This window comes from Callorhinus ursinus, unplaced genomic scaffold (assembly GCF_003265705.2).
Source record: "Callorhinus ursinus isolate GAN/ISIS: 27379988/994484 unplaced genomic scaffold, GSC_fseal_2.0 scaffold31, whole genome shotgun sequence".
NCBI classification, from domain to species: domain Eukaryota; kingdom Metazoa; phylum Chordata; class Mammalia; order Carnivora; family Otariidae; genus Callorhinus; species Callorhinus ursinus.
Genome location: NW_027397093.1, coordinates 13,526,483 through 13,543,716, shown reverse-complemented (window position 1 = coordinate 13,543,716; position 17,234 = coordinate 13,526,483). Strand labels below are relative to the sequence as shown.

The 17,234-nt window shown below is 57.7% G+C and overlaps 1 protein-coding gene across 1 annotated transcript in view; it reads left to right on the top strand.

Moving 5' to 3' along the window:
• The window catches only part of CDH23 (cadherin related 23), a 407,397-nt gene that overhangs the window by 291,561 nt on the left and 98,602 nt on the right, over positions 1-17,234 (top strand). Inside the window, exons 20-26 of the mRNA XM_073878857.1 lie at positions 999-1,111; positions 2,363-2,470; positions 8,762-8,951; positions 9,291-9,436; positions 11,787-12,006; positions 13,415-13,567; positions 15,831-15,944. Of these exons, the coding sequence (XP_073734958.1) occupies positions 999-1,111; positions 2,363-2,470; positions 8,762-8,951; positions 9,291-9,436; positions 11,787-12,006; positions 13,415-13,567; positions 15,831-15,944 (1,044 nt within the window). The remainder of the gene's footprint in view (positions 1-998; positions 1,112-2,362; positions 2,471-8,761; positions 8,952-9,290; positions 9,437-11,786; positions 12,007-13,414; positions 13,568-15,830; positions 15,945-17,234) is intronic.

Genomic DNA, 17,234 nt, shown 5'->3' with positions numbered 1-17,234 from the left:
TTTCTTTCTTTCTTTCTTTTCTTTCTTTTCTTTCTTTTTCTTTCTTTCTTCTTTCTCTTTCTCTTTCTTAATTTCTTTCTTTCTTTCTTTCTCTCTCTCTCTCTCTCTCTCTTTCTTTCTTTTCTTTTCTTTTCTTTTCTTTTCTTTCCTTTTCTTTCTTTTTTCCCTTCCTTCCTTCCTTCTCTTTCTGCCTGCTTTGGGGAGCCAGTTATCAAACAGCGGCACACCACTCCATATGTGACCAGGGTGACCTCCGTGTTTCAGTTACACCAAAATACGAAGAAAAGCCAAAAACAGGCGGATAAGTGGTCCGTTTTAAATGTTTGTAGTTAACGGAATAACTCGTTTATACTCTAAAAAAATCCTCAAGGCAATAGAACCATGTTACAAGGTCACTTATTTTATGACTATTATCGATGCTTTATGGGTTGACTTGTCCAATAATGAGTCACCAGTGTGAACATGTGTGAAACACATCATCCATTTCCGTGTCGTCCCTGTTTTTTTGTGACTATCTGAATAAACGGTGCCAGGCGCCGTTCTAAGCCTTCTGTGATGTCCACCAAATTAATCCCCTGATAGCCCTCTGAGGTAGTTCCCATTACTTTTCCCTTTTTGACCAGATGAGGAAACTGAGGCACAGAGGATTGAAGTAACAAGTCTCAAGTGACAGCGCCAGTAGGATCATGTCAGAAGTCTAAAAATGAGGTCTTTTGTGACCGAGCTCGAGGCCAGGAATGCACCCGCCCCATTCCCCAGCCCCTAACCCCATCCTCCGCCTAAATTGTCCCACATGCAAAAAGACTTCCCTATCAGGGGGTTATGTTGCCACCTCAGAGGTTCCGGGTCCCGGGGCATGGGTGCTGCCCCCCTCCCCTACGAGCACCATCCCACACCCCCAGCACATGCACACACGCTGCCAGATCATGCAAATATCCCTCACTCTCTCCTCCTTTCGCTGCTCTCTCCCCGGCCTACCCCATCCCTCCGTCCCGCAGGCGAAATCACCACCACCTCCCTGCTTGACCGTGAGACCAAGTCTGAATACATCCTCATCGTGAGAGCCGTGGACGGGGGTGTGGGCCACAACCAGAAAACCGGCATTGCCACTGTGAGTGCCCACCCCTCCCCCGCCCCCTGCTCCCCACCTGCTGCCCAGGAGCTGCTCCCTGGCCCATCTGCTGGTCCAGCCTGTGTCCTGGTGCATTGGGAGTGGGGGGAGGGTGGCAGATACCAACTCACTGTCAGCCAAGGTCAGCCCTGGGGCCACTGCGGTGGGCGGGAAGAAAGGCATTCCCACCAGGGATGTGAGGGACTCAGGAGGGGCAAGTGTTCCTCCCCTGTCCCCAAAAGACCGGCTGGGCAAAGAGCAAAAGGATGAGCTCCAGAGGCCCCTCCCTCGGGGCTCCTACAAGGAGAAGGTGTTCCTGCCAGAAAGAGTGGCTCCGAACAGGAAGCAGGGCCTTAACCCTGGTGCTGAGAAATGATGCCTAGGTTTCCCTACCAGGAGTAAGTAGGGTCCATCAAGGCCCAGAACCCCCATCCAAGCTCTTGCCATCCCACCAAGGTGCCTCAGATACAGGAAGCTAGAGAAGGGACATCTGAGGGTCCTGACTGAGCTCTGGGCTGTAGAAGAGAGCGGGGGGGCGGGGGGCAGTGAGAAGCAGGAAGCCCCCCCATGGGAGAGGAAGTAGAAAGACCCGCTGACAGGTCCCTCTAGCCACCTGCCCTCCTTGATCCTACTTGCTTTCTCTGGCTCTCCCTCAGGAGCCCTCCCCGACCTCTCTGCCGGCCCTTGCCCTACCACAGCAGCTGTCCCCCATTCCAGTTCTCCCCCGTCCTTGCCCGGCCAGAGGGGTGGGGGTCTGTATTGCTTGGCCAGGGACTTGGCAGAAAAATCCCCAGAACCCCATTCCATCCTGGGAGGCCCCTGCTAATAGGATTCGGAGCCCTATAAATAATTCACCTGGGTGGCAGGTGAGCAGGGAAATTGCTTGGCTCATAGCCGAGACTGACGGAATCTCAAGGGATCCTACCAGACCCCTGACCCTGTCCGTCCCCTTCCACCAAGCCTGGGACAGCTGAGAGATGTCCCCCATTACAGGAAGAATTTCAGGGGTCATTGCATTCATTCCTCTCCTTCCTGATAGCACAGCACCTAGACGCTCTTCTCCTGGAGGGACCTGGCTCCCTCCTGTGCTAGAAAGCCCAGGCCCTGCCCCAAGGCCTCCAAGGTGGGTGGAGCCCGTGGAATTCCTGCTGGGATGCCCCACAGGCCCCTGAGCGTGCCCTCTTGTGCGCCCTGCCCGTCCCTGTACCACTCAGCCAGGCACCTCCCTCTCTGCTCCTCGTGGCCCCACAGGTGAACATCACCCTCCTGGACATCAACGACAACCACCCCACCTGGAAGGATGCCCCCTACTACATCAACCTAGTGGAGATGACCCCTCCAGACTCCGACGTGACCACAGTAAGTGGTGGTGGGACAGCAGAATTCCAGGCTGCCCTTCTCAGGGTGTCTGCCATTCCCGCGTGAGCCCTATGGGCCGGCCCATGTGGGACCGACGGACTTCCTGTTTCCCTCTGAGCCAGCCCACGGAGCAGACTTCCGGAAGCTCTCTTTCGTGGTGGAAGGTAGTCAGAGGCTGGGGGAAAGCCGTCACCCGGCCTCAGAGGCAGTGGGCTTCTTCGGGCTTTGTCAAAGGGAGCACAGACAGCCCAGGGACAGTGCCCAGGCAGCTAGGGCTGGTTCAGCTAGAAACCACACTTGCTGAGACCCCAGGACTCTGTCTGTGCGCACAGGAGTGCCCTCACCCTCCCCTGGCAAGGCGCCGGCCACCTCCTCAAGTCGCACAATGTAGGCTCTGTCCCCCCACCTTTCCTTCACCGCTTCTGTTCCTGACAGGTTGGCCCCAGTGGGGTGTTTGAAGTTCACCCAGGGATTTTTCTGGCCTGGAATATTCCAGGTTTGCCTAGGCCCCTGTATGCGCTGCGTGCAGGGATATGCCTCAGAGTGGGGAGCAGGGGAGACGTGGCCAAAGTCTCAGGAGTCTGGACTGGAGCCAGCATCCTGGGGAAGATGAGGAAAGCCAGGATTGAGCACCCCACTTGATCAGCTCTGGGGTTCACATTTGTGAGGTCATCTCCTCCCCTCACCCTTGTGCACCATTTGGCTTCATTTGAGGTGGTCTGTCCCCAGGGTCCAGCCCCATAGCCACTCAGCCAGCGTGACAGACATGAGCCTGATAGTTCGTGGTCACCCCATGTATGGAATGCCTGCAGTGCGCCGGGCGCTGCCCGAGGCCTTCTCACCCTCATAATGATCTCACGGGGCAGGTGGACTCGCGGCTCCGGTAGTACTCTGGAGGAAACTGGGTCTTGGAGTTTGAGGGGTCTGCCCAGGGTCCCAGAGCTAGTAAGAGGTGGTGTCAGGACTTGAGCCCAGGTCTGTCTGACTTGAAAACTACCTGGCCCAGCCCTCCATCTCTGCTGGTTCAAGGTGGCCTGGCAGGTGGCTCAGGTCTTGAGTAACTGGAGAACGTGCGTGGGATGGGAGAAGGGAGGGAAAATTTCGCATCCAGCAGTCCAGGAAGGCTGCCCCACCCTGGTGAGGCCTAGCCTCCCCACCTGACCCCTCACCAAACACAGCCAGTAGGGACGGAGTCTAGACGGCGGCAGATGTCAGCCTCGAAGGAAGCCTCCCGTCCTCCTCTCGCTATCTGAGTGGCTCTCAACTGGTGGGTGGGTCCGCCTCCCAGAGATGCCAGTAGGGCCTCGGTCAGGGATCTGGAATCTCCCTTTTCTGAAGGCCCCGTGGGAGGATTCTTTCAAGCAAGGGGCCGGGGGTGGAAACCACTACTTTAGGCCAGTTCTCCAGCTCTCTCCAGGGCTCGCGATCCCGTGGGTACTCTCTGCTGCCATCTCGTGGGCACAACTCCAACCTGGGACCCCAAAAGAGCCTACCTCAGAGCACCTGTCTGGTCAACTCCTACCTTTGCTTTATGTCTGCGAAAATCCTCCCCGGGGGAACTGAGGGGCAAGTGACACAGGTGTCCCTGGGAGAAAGTGGCTGCATGGGACACCCGCCAGGGGAGGCCTTTTTTTTTTTTTTTTTAGATTTTATTTATTTATTCATGAGAGACAGAGAGAGAGAGAGAGAGAGAGAGAGAGAGAGAAGCAGAGGGAGAAACAGGCTCCCAAGGAGCAGGAAGCCCGATGCGGGACTCGATCCCAGGACCCTGGGATCATGACCTGAGCTGAAGGCAGACGCTTAACCATCTGAGCCACCCAGGCGCCCCTTGTGGGGGAGGCCATTTTTGAAGAACCCACCTGCCAAAGAGGTTTGCTGGACTGGGACTGCACTTGGCCTGGAGCAGTTCCCCGGATCTGGTCCCCAGGGGTCCTCTCCGGGTCTCCGGACTTCCTCACAGCCTTCTGAGCCATTGGCAGGTGTGGACAACGGACCGGAGGCCTGCTACCCAGGGCCGCGTCACTCTCCAGGAACCTCAGCAGACCTTCAGTGGGCACCTGCTATGTGTGCCAGGCCCCATGCTCACCAGGCTCGGGAGTACAGAGAGCAGCAAGGCTCCCCTCCATGTTCAGGGGGCTTTCTGTCACTTTTCTGCTTGAACCCACCACTGGTTCCCATTTCACCCTGTGTTAAAGCCACGGTTCTTACCGGACGCACCTGCCCCAGCTTTATTTACCTCCGGGGAGACGGACATGTGAACCCACTGCTCAGTAAGGGATTGGCATGGCCGTTCCTCCCTGGTGTGGGGCGGCTCCAGGGCGGGGGCCCCCAAGTGTTTCAGTGTCTGAGACCTGAAAACAAAATGTCATGACTCAGAAGTTCAAACAGAAAAGGGTGAAGTCAGAATTAGAACTTGTTATATCAAACATCTGCCAAATATATTATGACAGTTAGCGTTTGAAAAATTTTCTTTGCATTATAAGGACAAGTTGTAGGTTAGATTTTCTAGAATTCTTAAGAATTTTTGGAATTCTCTGGAATTCCCAGTATGTGTGATGGTGGCCAGGAAACTAGAAATCAAGAAGCTCGTACAAATTAGTACAATTTGTCATGGCAAAATAATTTTAAAAGGAATAGTCATAAAATCCCATTAAATTTTATGGCTTGTAGGCATTTATATGTGGGTACTCTGTAATACCACTGGGGGCTCTGTGAGACCTTCTAAGGCCACAAGGTGGCCCCTGGGCGAGGTGGGGGCTGTGGCTGAGATGGAGAAAGGGAGTTCGGGGCGGGGGGGGGGGGGCAGCTGACCCAGGGGTGATGTTAGGGAGGAGGCTGTGTTTGCAGGGGGGCTGCCCACCTCCTGACACCTGTCCCACCACCCTTCCCACACTCAGTCCCCCCACCACGCGTGCTGGCCTCTCAGCCTCCGGAACCCAGTAAATTCTTCCTCCCCTCAGAGCCTCTGCACAGCCCTCCCCTCCCCCGCCCTGCAGAGCATTCCTCTCCCTCTACCCCCCACCCCTGCTTTTCCCAGGGTTGCCTCTTTCTCCTCTACCTGTCCCAGCCTAAAGGGCCGCTTCCCCGAAGAGGCCCTCCCTGCCCACCCTGCCTAACGTAGCTCTGCCCGCTGTCTACACTGTTTCTTCCAGAACTGATCCCACATCTGTGTTTTATTTCTTTATTAGGTTGTTAGCTTACTCAGAGGCAGTGTAGCTTAGTGATTCAGCGGGCAGCCTCTGGCCCCAAAATGTCTAGGGTCTAACCCTGGCCACATTCCTTCCCAGCTCTGTGACCTTTGGCAAGTCACCTCACCTTTCTGTGCTCCGATCTTCTTCTCTAGAAAATGGGGCTAGTAAGAGGCCCCACCTGATAGAGTTGTGGTGCCTACTTAATGAGCCCCATGGTCAGTGGTAGATCCGCGGTAGCTGTTCTCACCACACCTCTCCTGCTGGAACCATACCCGTCCTTTCTGCTGTTGAACCCCAGTGCCTAGCACGGTGTCAGGCGCATTGTAAGAACTCAAATGTTGGCAAATGCTAGTTGTTGAGGGACTTGTTCACCTTCCTTCCCCATTTTACCTGCCCCCCGCCCAGCTCCGCCAGGTCCGGTCGGGTCTTCCTTGTCAGAGAGAGGTCAGGGTGTGTGCCCCATTACTCTCCCAAATGCCAATGACTTTTGAGAGCTGTGTGTAGACAAGCGTGTGCCTGCAACCCGGTACACCGCCAACTGTCCCAGCATGTGCTTCGGCACGCACGTCCGTGCGCCCAGGGTGTGCACCCGCCCCGGCATGAGCTTGCACCTTGGCCCTTTTCCATTTGCAAGTGAGATTTTTGGCCCAACCCTCCCTCCTGGCTCCTGTAGGCTCCTTCAAGGACCTGGCTGATGGGCATTGATTTAGAGCCTTTCAAAGCCCTCCAGCAAAATAAGAGAGGGGAGAGGGAGAGAATTATTCCCCGTCAGGCCAGGAGAAAAATGACAGTGTGACATGGGAAATGAAGAGGGAAAGTGGTGAGACCCTACACAGACTCTACACAGGTGGGGAGCCTGCAGGAGGGACCAGAGCCGGCAGCCCTCTCCTGTGCCCCCACCCCCGCCAGGGAGTGGGCTGAGAGGCGGAAGCCAGGGCCCAGCCCCCACCCAGGGTCCCTTGGAAGCACCTACCTGTGCCCCCACCCCCGCCAGGGAGTGGGCTGAGAGGCGGAAGCCAGGGCCCAGCCCCCACCCAGGGTCCCTTGGAAGCACCTACCCCAGGCACCCTGGGGCACTTGCACTCAGGGGCAGGGAGACAAGAGGAGAAGCCCCCACCACCCCCATGTAAAATTGATCTCTGCACCTTCAGCAATAAGCTGCTGACCTGGAACAGGTCATTTAACTGCTCTGTGCCTCAGTTTCCCCATCCGGAGAAACGGGGATAAAAAACCCTCCTCCTGTAGAGAGAAGCACTGTAGAAATGCAAGGCTTGCTGGTCTCCTTTGTCAGCAGAATGACTTGGCCAGGCTGAAGTGACCCCTGGCTTGCCTAAGAGCCCTGCCTCCTGTTGTAAAGCAGGGGTCCCCTTTACAGAGGCTGGGGAAACTGAGGTGACCTGCCCCATAGCACAGCAAGGGCCCCTCGGGCCTTCCCCCCACCCCTGCCCCCTGGTGCGGCTAGGTGCACCCACTCCCCTCCTACCTGTCTGAAGCAGAAGGAGGCCCTGCAGGGCTCAGGGTTCAGTGCCAGCACGGGCCTCTCACCCTGGCCACTCCAGACCCTGGGGCAAGATGGGGGCCCTCGGCCAGGGCAGCCCATCTGTCTGTTCTGGTCTGGTGGCCCCAGAGACACCTCCGGCTGGGGACTAAGCCAGAGGAGGGACAGATTCTGCTGCCAAAGCCCAAAAGGCCCCACATCAAGTAAGATGAAGGAGCTGACAAAGCCAGGCTGTCATTGCCGAGCGTCCTGGAATTAAGAATGACACTGTCCTGATGCGGCCCTGGGGACCGCCGTCACCACCCCGCTCCCATTGATCTTGTCCACCTCTGGTGCCCCAGGGACCTCTACCACACAGGGCAAAGGATGAGCTCAGGGGTGGGTACGGCTACTGTCCTGGGACCCTGGGAGACCTCCAGGGTGGGAGCTGTCTCAGCCTCAAGGCTGGTGCCGTATGACCTTGAGCCCGACCCATGCCTCCCTGAGTTCTGCTTTCTCCTTGGGGGAGGTAGACGCTAGAGAGGTTTTCTCCAAAGCAGGAGATTGGCAGGCATGGGGATGGGGAGAGAATGGGTTATGGGAGTCGCCCTGGGTTAGGAGGGCACTCAGGTTGATCCCTTCATGGGGTGAGGCTTACAAGTGGGGAACCAAGTGGGGGGCCTGGAGAGTTAAAGGCCCTCCCCCTTCTCAGGCAGGGAGACTCAGCCCCCTCTCTCCTCCAGCTTCCCCCTCCTGCAGCCCCAAAACACCTCTAAACCGGGTGGCTTGTCCATGGCTCCCTTCCCCCACCCTGTCATCCCTGGTGTCACAGAAGCCTAATTCTTTTCAAATTGCCTCACAAAAAGTCCAAAGGAAGGAAGAGAAGGTTTGGGGAGGACCCCGTTCCCCAAATCCAGGGTTTCAGATTCTTCCCAAAGCTCAGCCAAAGAAAGGTTCAGCCTCTTCAGCCCTTCCCAGCCTCCCACAGAATTCCTAGTCCCCAAAGAATTCCATGATCATGGACCTCCTGGGCACCCCCTGCTCCCCCAAAAGCCCATGACCGTGTTACCCCACATGTCTGGAAAGCAGTGACACGAAGATGTACGAGCAGCATGGCCTGCTGGCTGCTAGTGTGGGTTCCAGAGAGACCCAGGACCACTTTGGGCTAAGAGACCCTGGGAGCCTGGTTGAGCCTCGTGTGTGTGTGAAATGCACATAACTGTAGATGGCCTCACAGGGCTGTGCCCACGGTACTTGTAACTTGCTCAGGGCCTGGCATGTATGAGACACAGCTTCCCATAGACTGGTGTGTGCCAAGTGTTGCTTCTAGAAATAGAAGGCTGGGGCTTAAGTGGGGAAAGGGACTGGCCTAGGGTAAAACTGAGAGAGCGAAGAAGCCGAGGAGCTCAAGACTTCCCCAGCCAGCCCATCTTGTGAACTTCCTGCCTCCCATCCCCCATCAGACCCCCTACTGGAGCCGGGAGGAAGGGAGGGAGGGAGGGAGGGAGGGACAGAGGGACAGACACAGGTGTGAGCTCAGATATCCCCAGGCAGGCAGTGCGGGGCACAGACATGCCCTCCCCCCGGCTGGGCTCAGTGGAGGATGGGCTCCCTCCTGGGCAGGTGGTGGCTGTAGACCCGGACCTGGGGGAGAACGGCACCCTGGTGTACAGTATCCAGCCACCCAACAAGTTCTACAGCCTCAACAGCCGCACAGGCAAGATCCGCACCACCCACGTCATGCTGGATCGGGAGAACCCCGACCCCCACGAGGCGGAGCTGATGCGCAAGATTATCATCTCCGTCACTGACTGTATGTGCCCCTCGCAGCCCCACACACCTTGGCGGTGGCCCCTGACTCTCAGGGTCCTGGGGGCCTCTCCCACTGACTTGTCCTCCCTGGGTCCTGAGGCCTGGGTACAGGAGGGCTGTGCCATGATCGCTAAGAATGGGGTAACACCCACTTGCCAGCTGCGAGCCCCACAGAGTACCCTCAGAGGGGGGCGGTGGCTGGGGGTGCAAGGCCCGGGCTGCTCCCTGGAGGGACCCCTGGGATGGAAATGTCACTGAGCCTGCCTCCCTCTCCCCACGCCCCTTTCTCCCCGTCCCTGTCTCTTTTGCACCCCTCATTCCCTCTCCCTGGCACCCCCAGGTGGCAGCCCCCCTCTGAGAGCCACCAGCAGTGCCACGGTGTTTGTGAACCTCTTGGACCTCAATGACAACGACCCCACTTTTCAGAACCTGCCTTTCGTGGCTGAGGTGCTGGAAGGCACTCCGGCCGGGGTCTCTGTCTACCAGGTGAGTTTCCCTTTCCTGGCCTGAGCTCCTGGTCTGTCTCCCTCACCTCATCCCACCCAGCAAGCAGGCGGGCAGAGGCGGCCCTGGGCGCCTAGCCTCATGCTGAACACTTTGCAGTGGTGGGGCAGGGGATGCCAGCCGAGACCACCAGACAGGTCACACCAGGCTTGGAGAGCTGGTGCTCTGAGAGATGTAACGGAAGGCTTCCTGGAGGAGGAGGAGGGGCTTGAGCTGGGTCTTAAATGACAGGTAGATTTGGAGAGGTGGAGGGAAAGCACCAAGGAAGATGACAGAATTCTGGGAAGCCAAGTCAAACAGGTCCTGGTTATGGAGGTCTGGCCCAAGACTCTCAACACCGCAAGCCTGTAGCTGGTTTTAGAACACAGAGAAGGTTGATGGGTGTCGCCCAGGCACCCTGCCTCTGTGGGCAGACCACTCTCCCATCAGCCCCAAAGCAGCTCCACACAGTGGGGGGCGGGGGGGCGGTGGTACTCTCCCCACTTGGCAGGAGACTTAAAGAGACTTGTGGCCAAGAAGACGTAGGGCCTGAACTTGAACCCAGCCCCTGTGCCTCCTACTCCATCACCCTCTGTCAAGGAGGCCCTGAAGGGGCTCATTCAGGAAGGATGATGCCCTTTTAGGAACGCTGGAAGGAAGAGCATGGGCTTTGGAGTGTACCCAACGTGAGTGTGGGCCCCGACTCCTCCACTTGTGTGCCGTGTGACCTGCAGCAACGACCTCACTGGGCCTCAGTTTTCTCACCTGTGAGATGGGGCGCACACTAGTACCGGCCTGGCTGTGCTGCGGGGACTCAGTCAGACATGCGTGTCCAGCAAGCGGGCACTTGGACTGTGGGAGATCCACGGTGGCCGTGTGCTCGTCGTCAGGTGTCTGTTGTGAGGGCTTATACCTGACACACAGCGGGATCCAGTGGCAGAGGGCTGGCCTGCTCCCACCCGAAGAAGACAGGTTGCTTGTCAGGATGCCACAGTGGGTAACCTTGGTGATGCCCTGCAGGCCTGCTGTGCCTCAGTTTCTTCATCTGTGAGAGGAGATGAGTAGTGGTCTTTGAAGGTCCTAGGGAGCCATCTCGCTAGCAGGGCATTCTCCCAAATGCCCAGCAGGGGGAGCTGCGATCCAGGGAACGGCAGCCAGTCCCTGAGGAGCGGGCCCCCAAATAGGACCGGGCAGGTGGGTGAGAGAACCAGTGCGTGCCCTCCCCAAAAGCCCATTCTCCAGGGGCTCAGAGACAGTGCAGACAGCACAGCGTCTGAGCTCACAGAGGATCTGGCTCAGGCGTGGAAAGATGGTTGAAGGAGCTGGAGCATTTAGCTTGGGAACTGTCCTCAGAAACAGGAAGAGAGTTCTGACAGGAGCGGTGCGTTCCCCGGTGCCCCCTACAACCTGGACAAATAGTGATTTCCATTGGACGGGTGGGAGAACTTTCTCCAGGAATTAGAGCTGTATGCAGATAAATGAGAAGTAGTGAGCCCCCCATCCTGGAAAGCATTCAACTTGAGTGGATACCCTCTTGTCCTGCTTGTTGATGGGAGTTAGACTGGATGACCTTGACGTCTTTCACTTTTGAGAGTCTTGGCTTAATCCAAAGCTTTTATTTGAACTGTTATTCACATTTCCTCAAAGGTCTCGAATCTTCTTCTGTGAAACTTTAAATATATCAGGGTCTTGAGTCAGGAGAACCCTCCTCGGGACTAGAGGTGCAGACGGGAATAGTGTAGGGGTTTGGAGGATGTTTGCCTGCCTACACGTGGCCTCAAAAGATGGTTTCAAAATAATAAATCATCAGGTGACTTAAACACTGCACCTTTCTACCATCTTGTTGTTGTCTGACAAAGCAGGGGAGAGCGCTGTTGATCGTTTTATGTAGTGGAGCTGCACATGGTCCAAGGGCCCTTGGAGCAGTCACCGCTGCTTCGGGCCAGCAGCCAGGAAGCCTGCTAGAACACGCAGTTCAGAGTCCCGAGCCAGCCAGGATCCATGGCGGGGGCGGGGGGTGGGGGGGCCTTGCCAAGGAGGAGAACGGGGTTTTGAAGGGGAAGACTATGGGGGGGAGCTAGACCCTTGTTCTCTTGTTCTCGAAAGTGCCTTCCCCCCCCTGCCCCCGCCCGGCCCTCCCGGCCCCACCTGATGTATCCGGATGCCTTTAGCTCTGACGCGCTGCCCTCTTAGCATCTGGGAAGGTGCTGGGAACAGTGGCATGGCTGGAGGCACTGAGGGAAGCAGGCATGTCTGGCTGGAGCTGAGCGCCGGTCAGTGGGAAGGAGGGGGCCCTTCTCGGGGGCGAAGTCCTCCCGTCCCCACCCATCACGTGGTCCTTGCTTTCCGTCAGGTGATGGCCATCGACCTGGACGAGGGCCTGAACGGGCTGGTGTCCTACCGCATGCAGGTGGGCATGCCCCGCATGGACTTCCTCATCAACAGCAGCAGGGGTGTGGTGGTCGCCAGCGCGGAGCTGGACCGCGAGCGCATCGCCGAGTACCAGCTGCGCGTCGTGGCCAGCGACGCGGGCACGCCCCCCAAGAGCTCCACCGGCACGCTCACCATCCGAGGTGAGGGCCGGGGGGTGTCCTGCCGCGCGGTGAGCGCACGGGCCCTGGAGCAGTGCCGGGCAGGCTGGGGAGCCCACAACTGTCACCGCTATCCCTGTCTATGTGGACACAGGGTGCCTTGCTAATGGAGTACCCTCCTCCACCACGCCATTCAGCACAGAGCCCTCTTTGCCTCCACCAAGTCCAAAATGCTGGCAGAGCCTTCTCCCCACTGATCCGCTGCCTTCAGTAGCTGCCCCCCCCACACCCCGCCCCGGGCCTGGATCCACCACCAAGGTCCCTGACCCCTTCTAGCGTCTTTGATCCTGCGAACAGCAGAGGTGACTTGCACAGGGGTGGGTGGGCCTTCAGGGTCAGCCGCAGGCAGGAGAAGGGCAGGGCCAAGGCCCCTTACGATTTTTCCTCCACTCTGGTCACGTCCTTAATCCTTGGGACAAAACAGGGACATTGACACAAGCTGGTGCCAAAGGGGCAGAACTAACCACAGGGAAGTCAGGTCCGTACAGAATGTGACTGGCGAGGTGTGTCCTGTTGTCCGGCTCCTGCCGGCCCCACGGGCTTGGTGCAGGTGGGGGCTAGCTCAGCACAAACATCTGCCCGAGACGTGCCTAGGTGTCCTCTCATCCGTTGGTCCTACGCTTGCCTTGTGGGTTCCTGGTGCCCATTTGGGCACCCGCCTGTGTGCCAGTGACTGACAGGGAGGTGCTCAGTGCTCCCAGAGAGGATTTTTCTCCCGGCCTCAGCAGAAGCCAGGTCCGCAAGCCAGCCCATCATTTCTCCTGGTGGTATCACAACGAGGAGCCCAAGAGGGAAGGTGGGGTCATTTCACTGTGAAGATTGTCCCAAGCCCCATCAGCTGAGAAAACACATCTTTAAGGGAACTTAGACTTTTCTTGGAGGGGTGGATCCTCAAAGCCAGCTGTTTTCCTAGGACTCCATGACGGACTAGGGGCGGGCCCCCCCGAGACCCCAACCCTGCCACTTGCTATGTGACTTGGGACAAGTGACTCAACTGCTCTGAGCTCCTGTCCCTCCTCTGTCTGGTGTGTCTGAGAATGCCTGCCTTGCCAGGGTGCTAGGAGGGGCACACAGGGTGCTGTATGGGAAGCACTTAGCACAGGCTCACTGTCACGGTCATTGCCATCATCATCCCCGCTGTCGTTGTGAGGCACCTACTGGAGGGAGGCCCCAGGGTTCTCTCTCCTGGCGTGGCCAGCAGCACCAGCACCAGAGCACCCAGGGAACAGGACCATGGGAGGCCGAGGAGCTCTGATCAGCTCTGCCCTGACCCTAGCAGGCATGGGGACCCTCGGCTCACCACCGAGACGTGTCGGCTCCCACCACCTCTGGCGCTGGGCTCTCTGGAGCGGAAGCCAGGCCTAGCCCTGTGCACTGACTCTTCCCGCAGTGCTGGACGTGAACGACGAGACGCCCACCTTCTTCCCTGCCGTGTACAATGTCTCTGTGTCCGAGGACGTGCCGCGGGACTTCCGGGTGGTCTGGCTGAACTGCACGGACAATGACATGGGCCTCAATGCCGAGCTCAGCTACTTCATCACAGGTGTGGCCCTGCCTCCACTCCTTCCAGATGTGTGCCCCCAGCCTCCCCCCCTCCCCGAGAGGGTGGGGAAGGGGCCCGAGTCAGCCCTCCACATCAGGCTTTAGCTCCCGTGGGACCCTCCCGGAGGGTTTGCTCTTAGCTTTTCCCGGGGGCTTTGTAGCTCGGTCCCTCTGGCCTGGCTCGCTGGGGGCCTCCCAAACCTATTCGGAGATTGGGGGGAACTTACCGAGGTTGAGTCTGGAGGGAGGTAGAGCCCGTGACTCCCGGGGAGGAGCCCTGCCCCGCCCCACTCCACCCCCACGTCAAGGTGATAAAGCCGTGACTGGAAGACTGTGGTCTTATCCTTCCCCGGGGACCCTTCACTCATGAGAATTCCCATCTGTTCAGAGACAAATGGTTTCAATCTTTTTATTTTTTTTTATTTTTTTTTAAAGATTTTATTTATTTATTTGAGAGAGAGAGAGTGAGAGAGAGCCCAAGAGGGGGTAGGGTCAGAGGGAGAAGCAGACTCCCCGCTCAGCAGGGAGCCCAATGTGGGACTCGATCCCGGGACTCCGGGATCATGACCTGAGCCGAAGGCAGTCGCTTAACCAACTGAGCCACCCAGGCGCCCTGGTTTCAATCTTTTTAAATAAAATGGTTTTAGCTCACAAATACCAAGTAGAGACCTGTGGAGAAATCGTATGAGGCCATGTCCTGGCTCAACAGGAGAAAGGGAGTCATGAGCAATTACTGATGTCTGCCATGACAGTAAGCTCAGTAGGTGGCGGTAAACAGGCCCCGTATTAGTCATGCCTGGATTAGAACAGTCACCCAGCGTGCTTCGGTCCCTGACACACCTGAGAGGTGCCGGGATGCTGGGGGGCAGTTCTTTCACATTCCTTAGCTGTCCCTCGGCCATATTACTGGCTCAGTCTTCTCTCCGTCCATGGCCTGCCTGCAGCCACGTTATTCACCCACTCGTATGCACGTATGTGTACGCACATGCCTTCAGTGCACGCACCAGTCTCCCTGACGCCTCTGCCCCGGGAGTGAGGAATCCCAGCTTCACAGCCCATCCTTGCTTGCGGTGGCTCTCAACCTCTTCTTTCCAGATCGTTCCCTCCCTCCCCTCCCTAAAGTGGCCCAGCACCCTCAGGCCACCTCCTCACAGTCTAGTCCTCGACACTGCTCCAAGAAAGGCTTCGTTATCAAGACTCCCCCCACGTGGACCAGTCATGGTTCAGCCCCCAGCACTGCTTGCACCTCAGTTTCTCCCCCGTCCCCTAGGAGCCAGATTATTGTCCCATGTGAATGGTACTTCCGACCATCCACAAAGGGGTCAGGGCTTTTCTCCAGGGGCAAACCATGTAAGGACAAGGGAGCACCTGGTAGCTCCCAGGATGAAATCCCCAGCGCCCCGAAGTGGCCAGGTTCTGCTGACCCACTGAGAGCCCTCCCAGCTGGGAATCTCAGATTTTAATTTGCTCCTTCTGCAAGGAGCAGGGCAGGGTCCTGGTCCAAGCTAGCCCAAACCCCGTGCCGCAGCGCCCTCTGCTGTCCAGAATACCACATTGCCTGCCAGCTGGCTGGGGAGGGGTCTTCACACTGTTCAGATGGAGTCCCTTCCTGTCCACCTTGGAGAGGAGACCCTCCCACTTCCCACCCCGGCCACCTGCCCCTACTCGTCACTCCGGGGAGCCTCCAGGAGTCCCCACTCAGAGAGTCCAGGATGATGGACCTGGAAAATCTTAGCTGACCCCAAAATCCCTGGCCACCTGTAAAAGCCTCAACCCAGGTTAACTGCTCAGACACTCCCACCAGATGGGCAGGTGGCAGAACGGTGAAGGACGCAGGCTCAGAAATCAGAATGACAAGTTGGAGTCTTACACCCACACTAGGTGACTGTAGCCCAGGGCAACACACGTAACCTCACTAAAGGACGCATTTTCCTCTCTGTGAAGTGGGCTCGTGATAGTACAAACCCGATGAAAGAGTCCACATGAAGTGCCTGGTATGCAGTAGGTGCTCAATGAATGTTCAACCCTTATGATTTCAGGCGTTTGGCACCCCCACCTGAGCCCGCACAGGCCACACCCTCATCCGAGCTTCCCCCCGCCCCCCAGAACCCTGTCCCTGGGCAGGGCTGAATACGCAGCATGGCCTTTTCCTCCCCAACTACCCCTGGAATGTCCTGGCCCAGGAGCAGAGCCAGGGTGCCACCGCCCTTTCCCTGGCAGGAGCCCTGCTTCCTCACAGAGGCCTCATTGTCTTTGGCCCACAGGTGGAAACGTGGATGGGAAGTTCAGTGTTGGCTACCGTGACGCTGTTGTGAGAACAGTAGTAAGCCTGGACCGGGAGACCACAGCCGCATACACACTCGTCCTGGAGGCCATCGGTACTCCCCAGCCCTACCTGCACACCACCAGCACAGCTCTGGGCAGTCTGGTGGGGTGACGCCCAGAGCCAGGCCGTGAGCCAGAGGCTGTGTCTTGACGTCAGTGGAGAAAGGGCAGCCGGACATCCAGTGTATCACTGAGCCCTGGTGGGCAGGAGGCTTAGCCTGCAGTGCTACATGCAAGCCGCTCAGATGGTGGGGTGTAGGCAGATCGCTGCAACACCAGGTCCACGAGGCAGAAAGGGGGGAGGGGGGAGCCCAGAGTATCAGGCACAAAGCCAGGTGGAAACATGTTAGGGGAAGGGCGTGATCCAGGAAGTCTTCTTAGAGGAAGTGGCAGCTGGGAGTGTTTTTGGATCAGTTAGGCGTCTTGGTTGCGAGTTTTAAAACAAACTAACTTAAGCAATATGGGCTCACAAAACCAGTCCATAGGGCGATGGAACTTCAGGTAGGACTGGATTTGGGGCCCAGGTGGTGCCAGGAGGCCTCAGTCTCTCCACAGTGGCTAGCTCTGCTTCCCATGTGTCGTCCGCACTCTCTGGCTGACAGAGTGGTCAGTGGTTGCTGCAGCCCTGACCTGAATCCTTCCGGGTTCAAGTGCAGGGGCAGGAAGACAGCACTTGTCTTTGCTGGTCTTCCCTGCTGAAGCCCCAGAGGAGCCCCGATGGGCTCATCTGCCCCAGTGCCTGTCCCTGAAGGCCTCGTCGTGCTCAAGGGAGGAGAGATGTACTAGTTAGGCCTAAATCACAGGCCCGTCCCTCGTGCCGGGGGATGGTCAGACCTGCCCCGAAGCCCAGGCCTCCTCAGGGAGGTAGGGTCCTCAGAGGGACCTTCTGGACTGGAGTTTGCCTGCAAGAGCAGGATGGTGTGGCTGGACAGACACCTGCCTGTCACCACCTTGAAGGCCAAGTCGGGTTTCAGTACGTCGAGAAGCAGGGAGGACCTTTCAGGCAGAGGAACCAGACCAGGCAGAGACCTGGCTATGGGAAAGAGGGGTGTGTGTGTGTGTGTGTGTGTGTGTGTGTGTGTGTGTGTGTGGCAGAAACTGGCTCATGGTGTGATGTACACTGGGGAGGAGGCTGCACTCAGTAGGGCCCACTGGTAGAGGCCTGAACATTGAGCCTGCAATTTGATCTCTGGTCTCCAGGTGGTAGGGAGCCCATGAGGGCCCTAGATGGGAAGAAGGGTGTGAGGAAGCCTACGGCCCCCTCCTAGGAGCACCCAGTTCGACATCTGTAGTACGCTGCGGGTGAGAGGGAGTGAGCTTTCTGTGCCTCCCCCTTTCCAGCC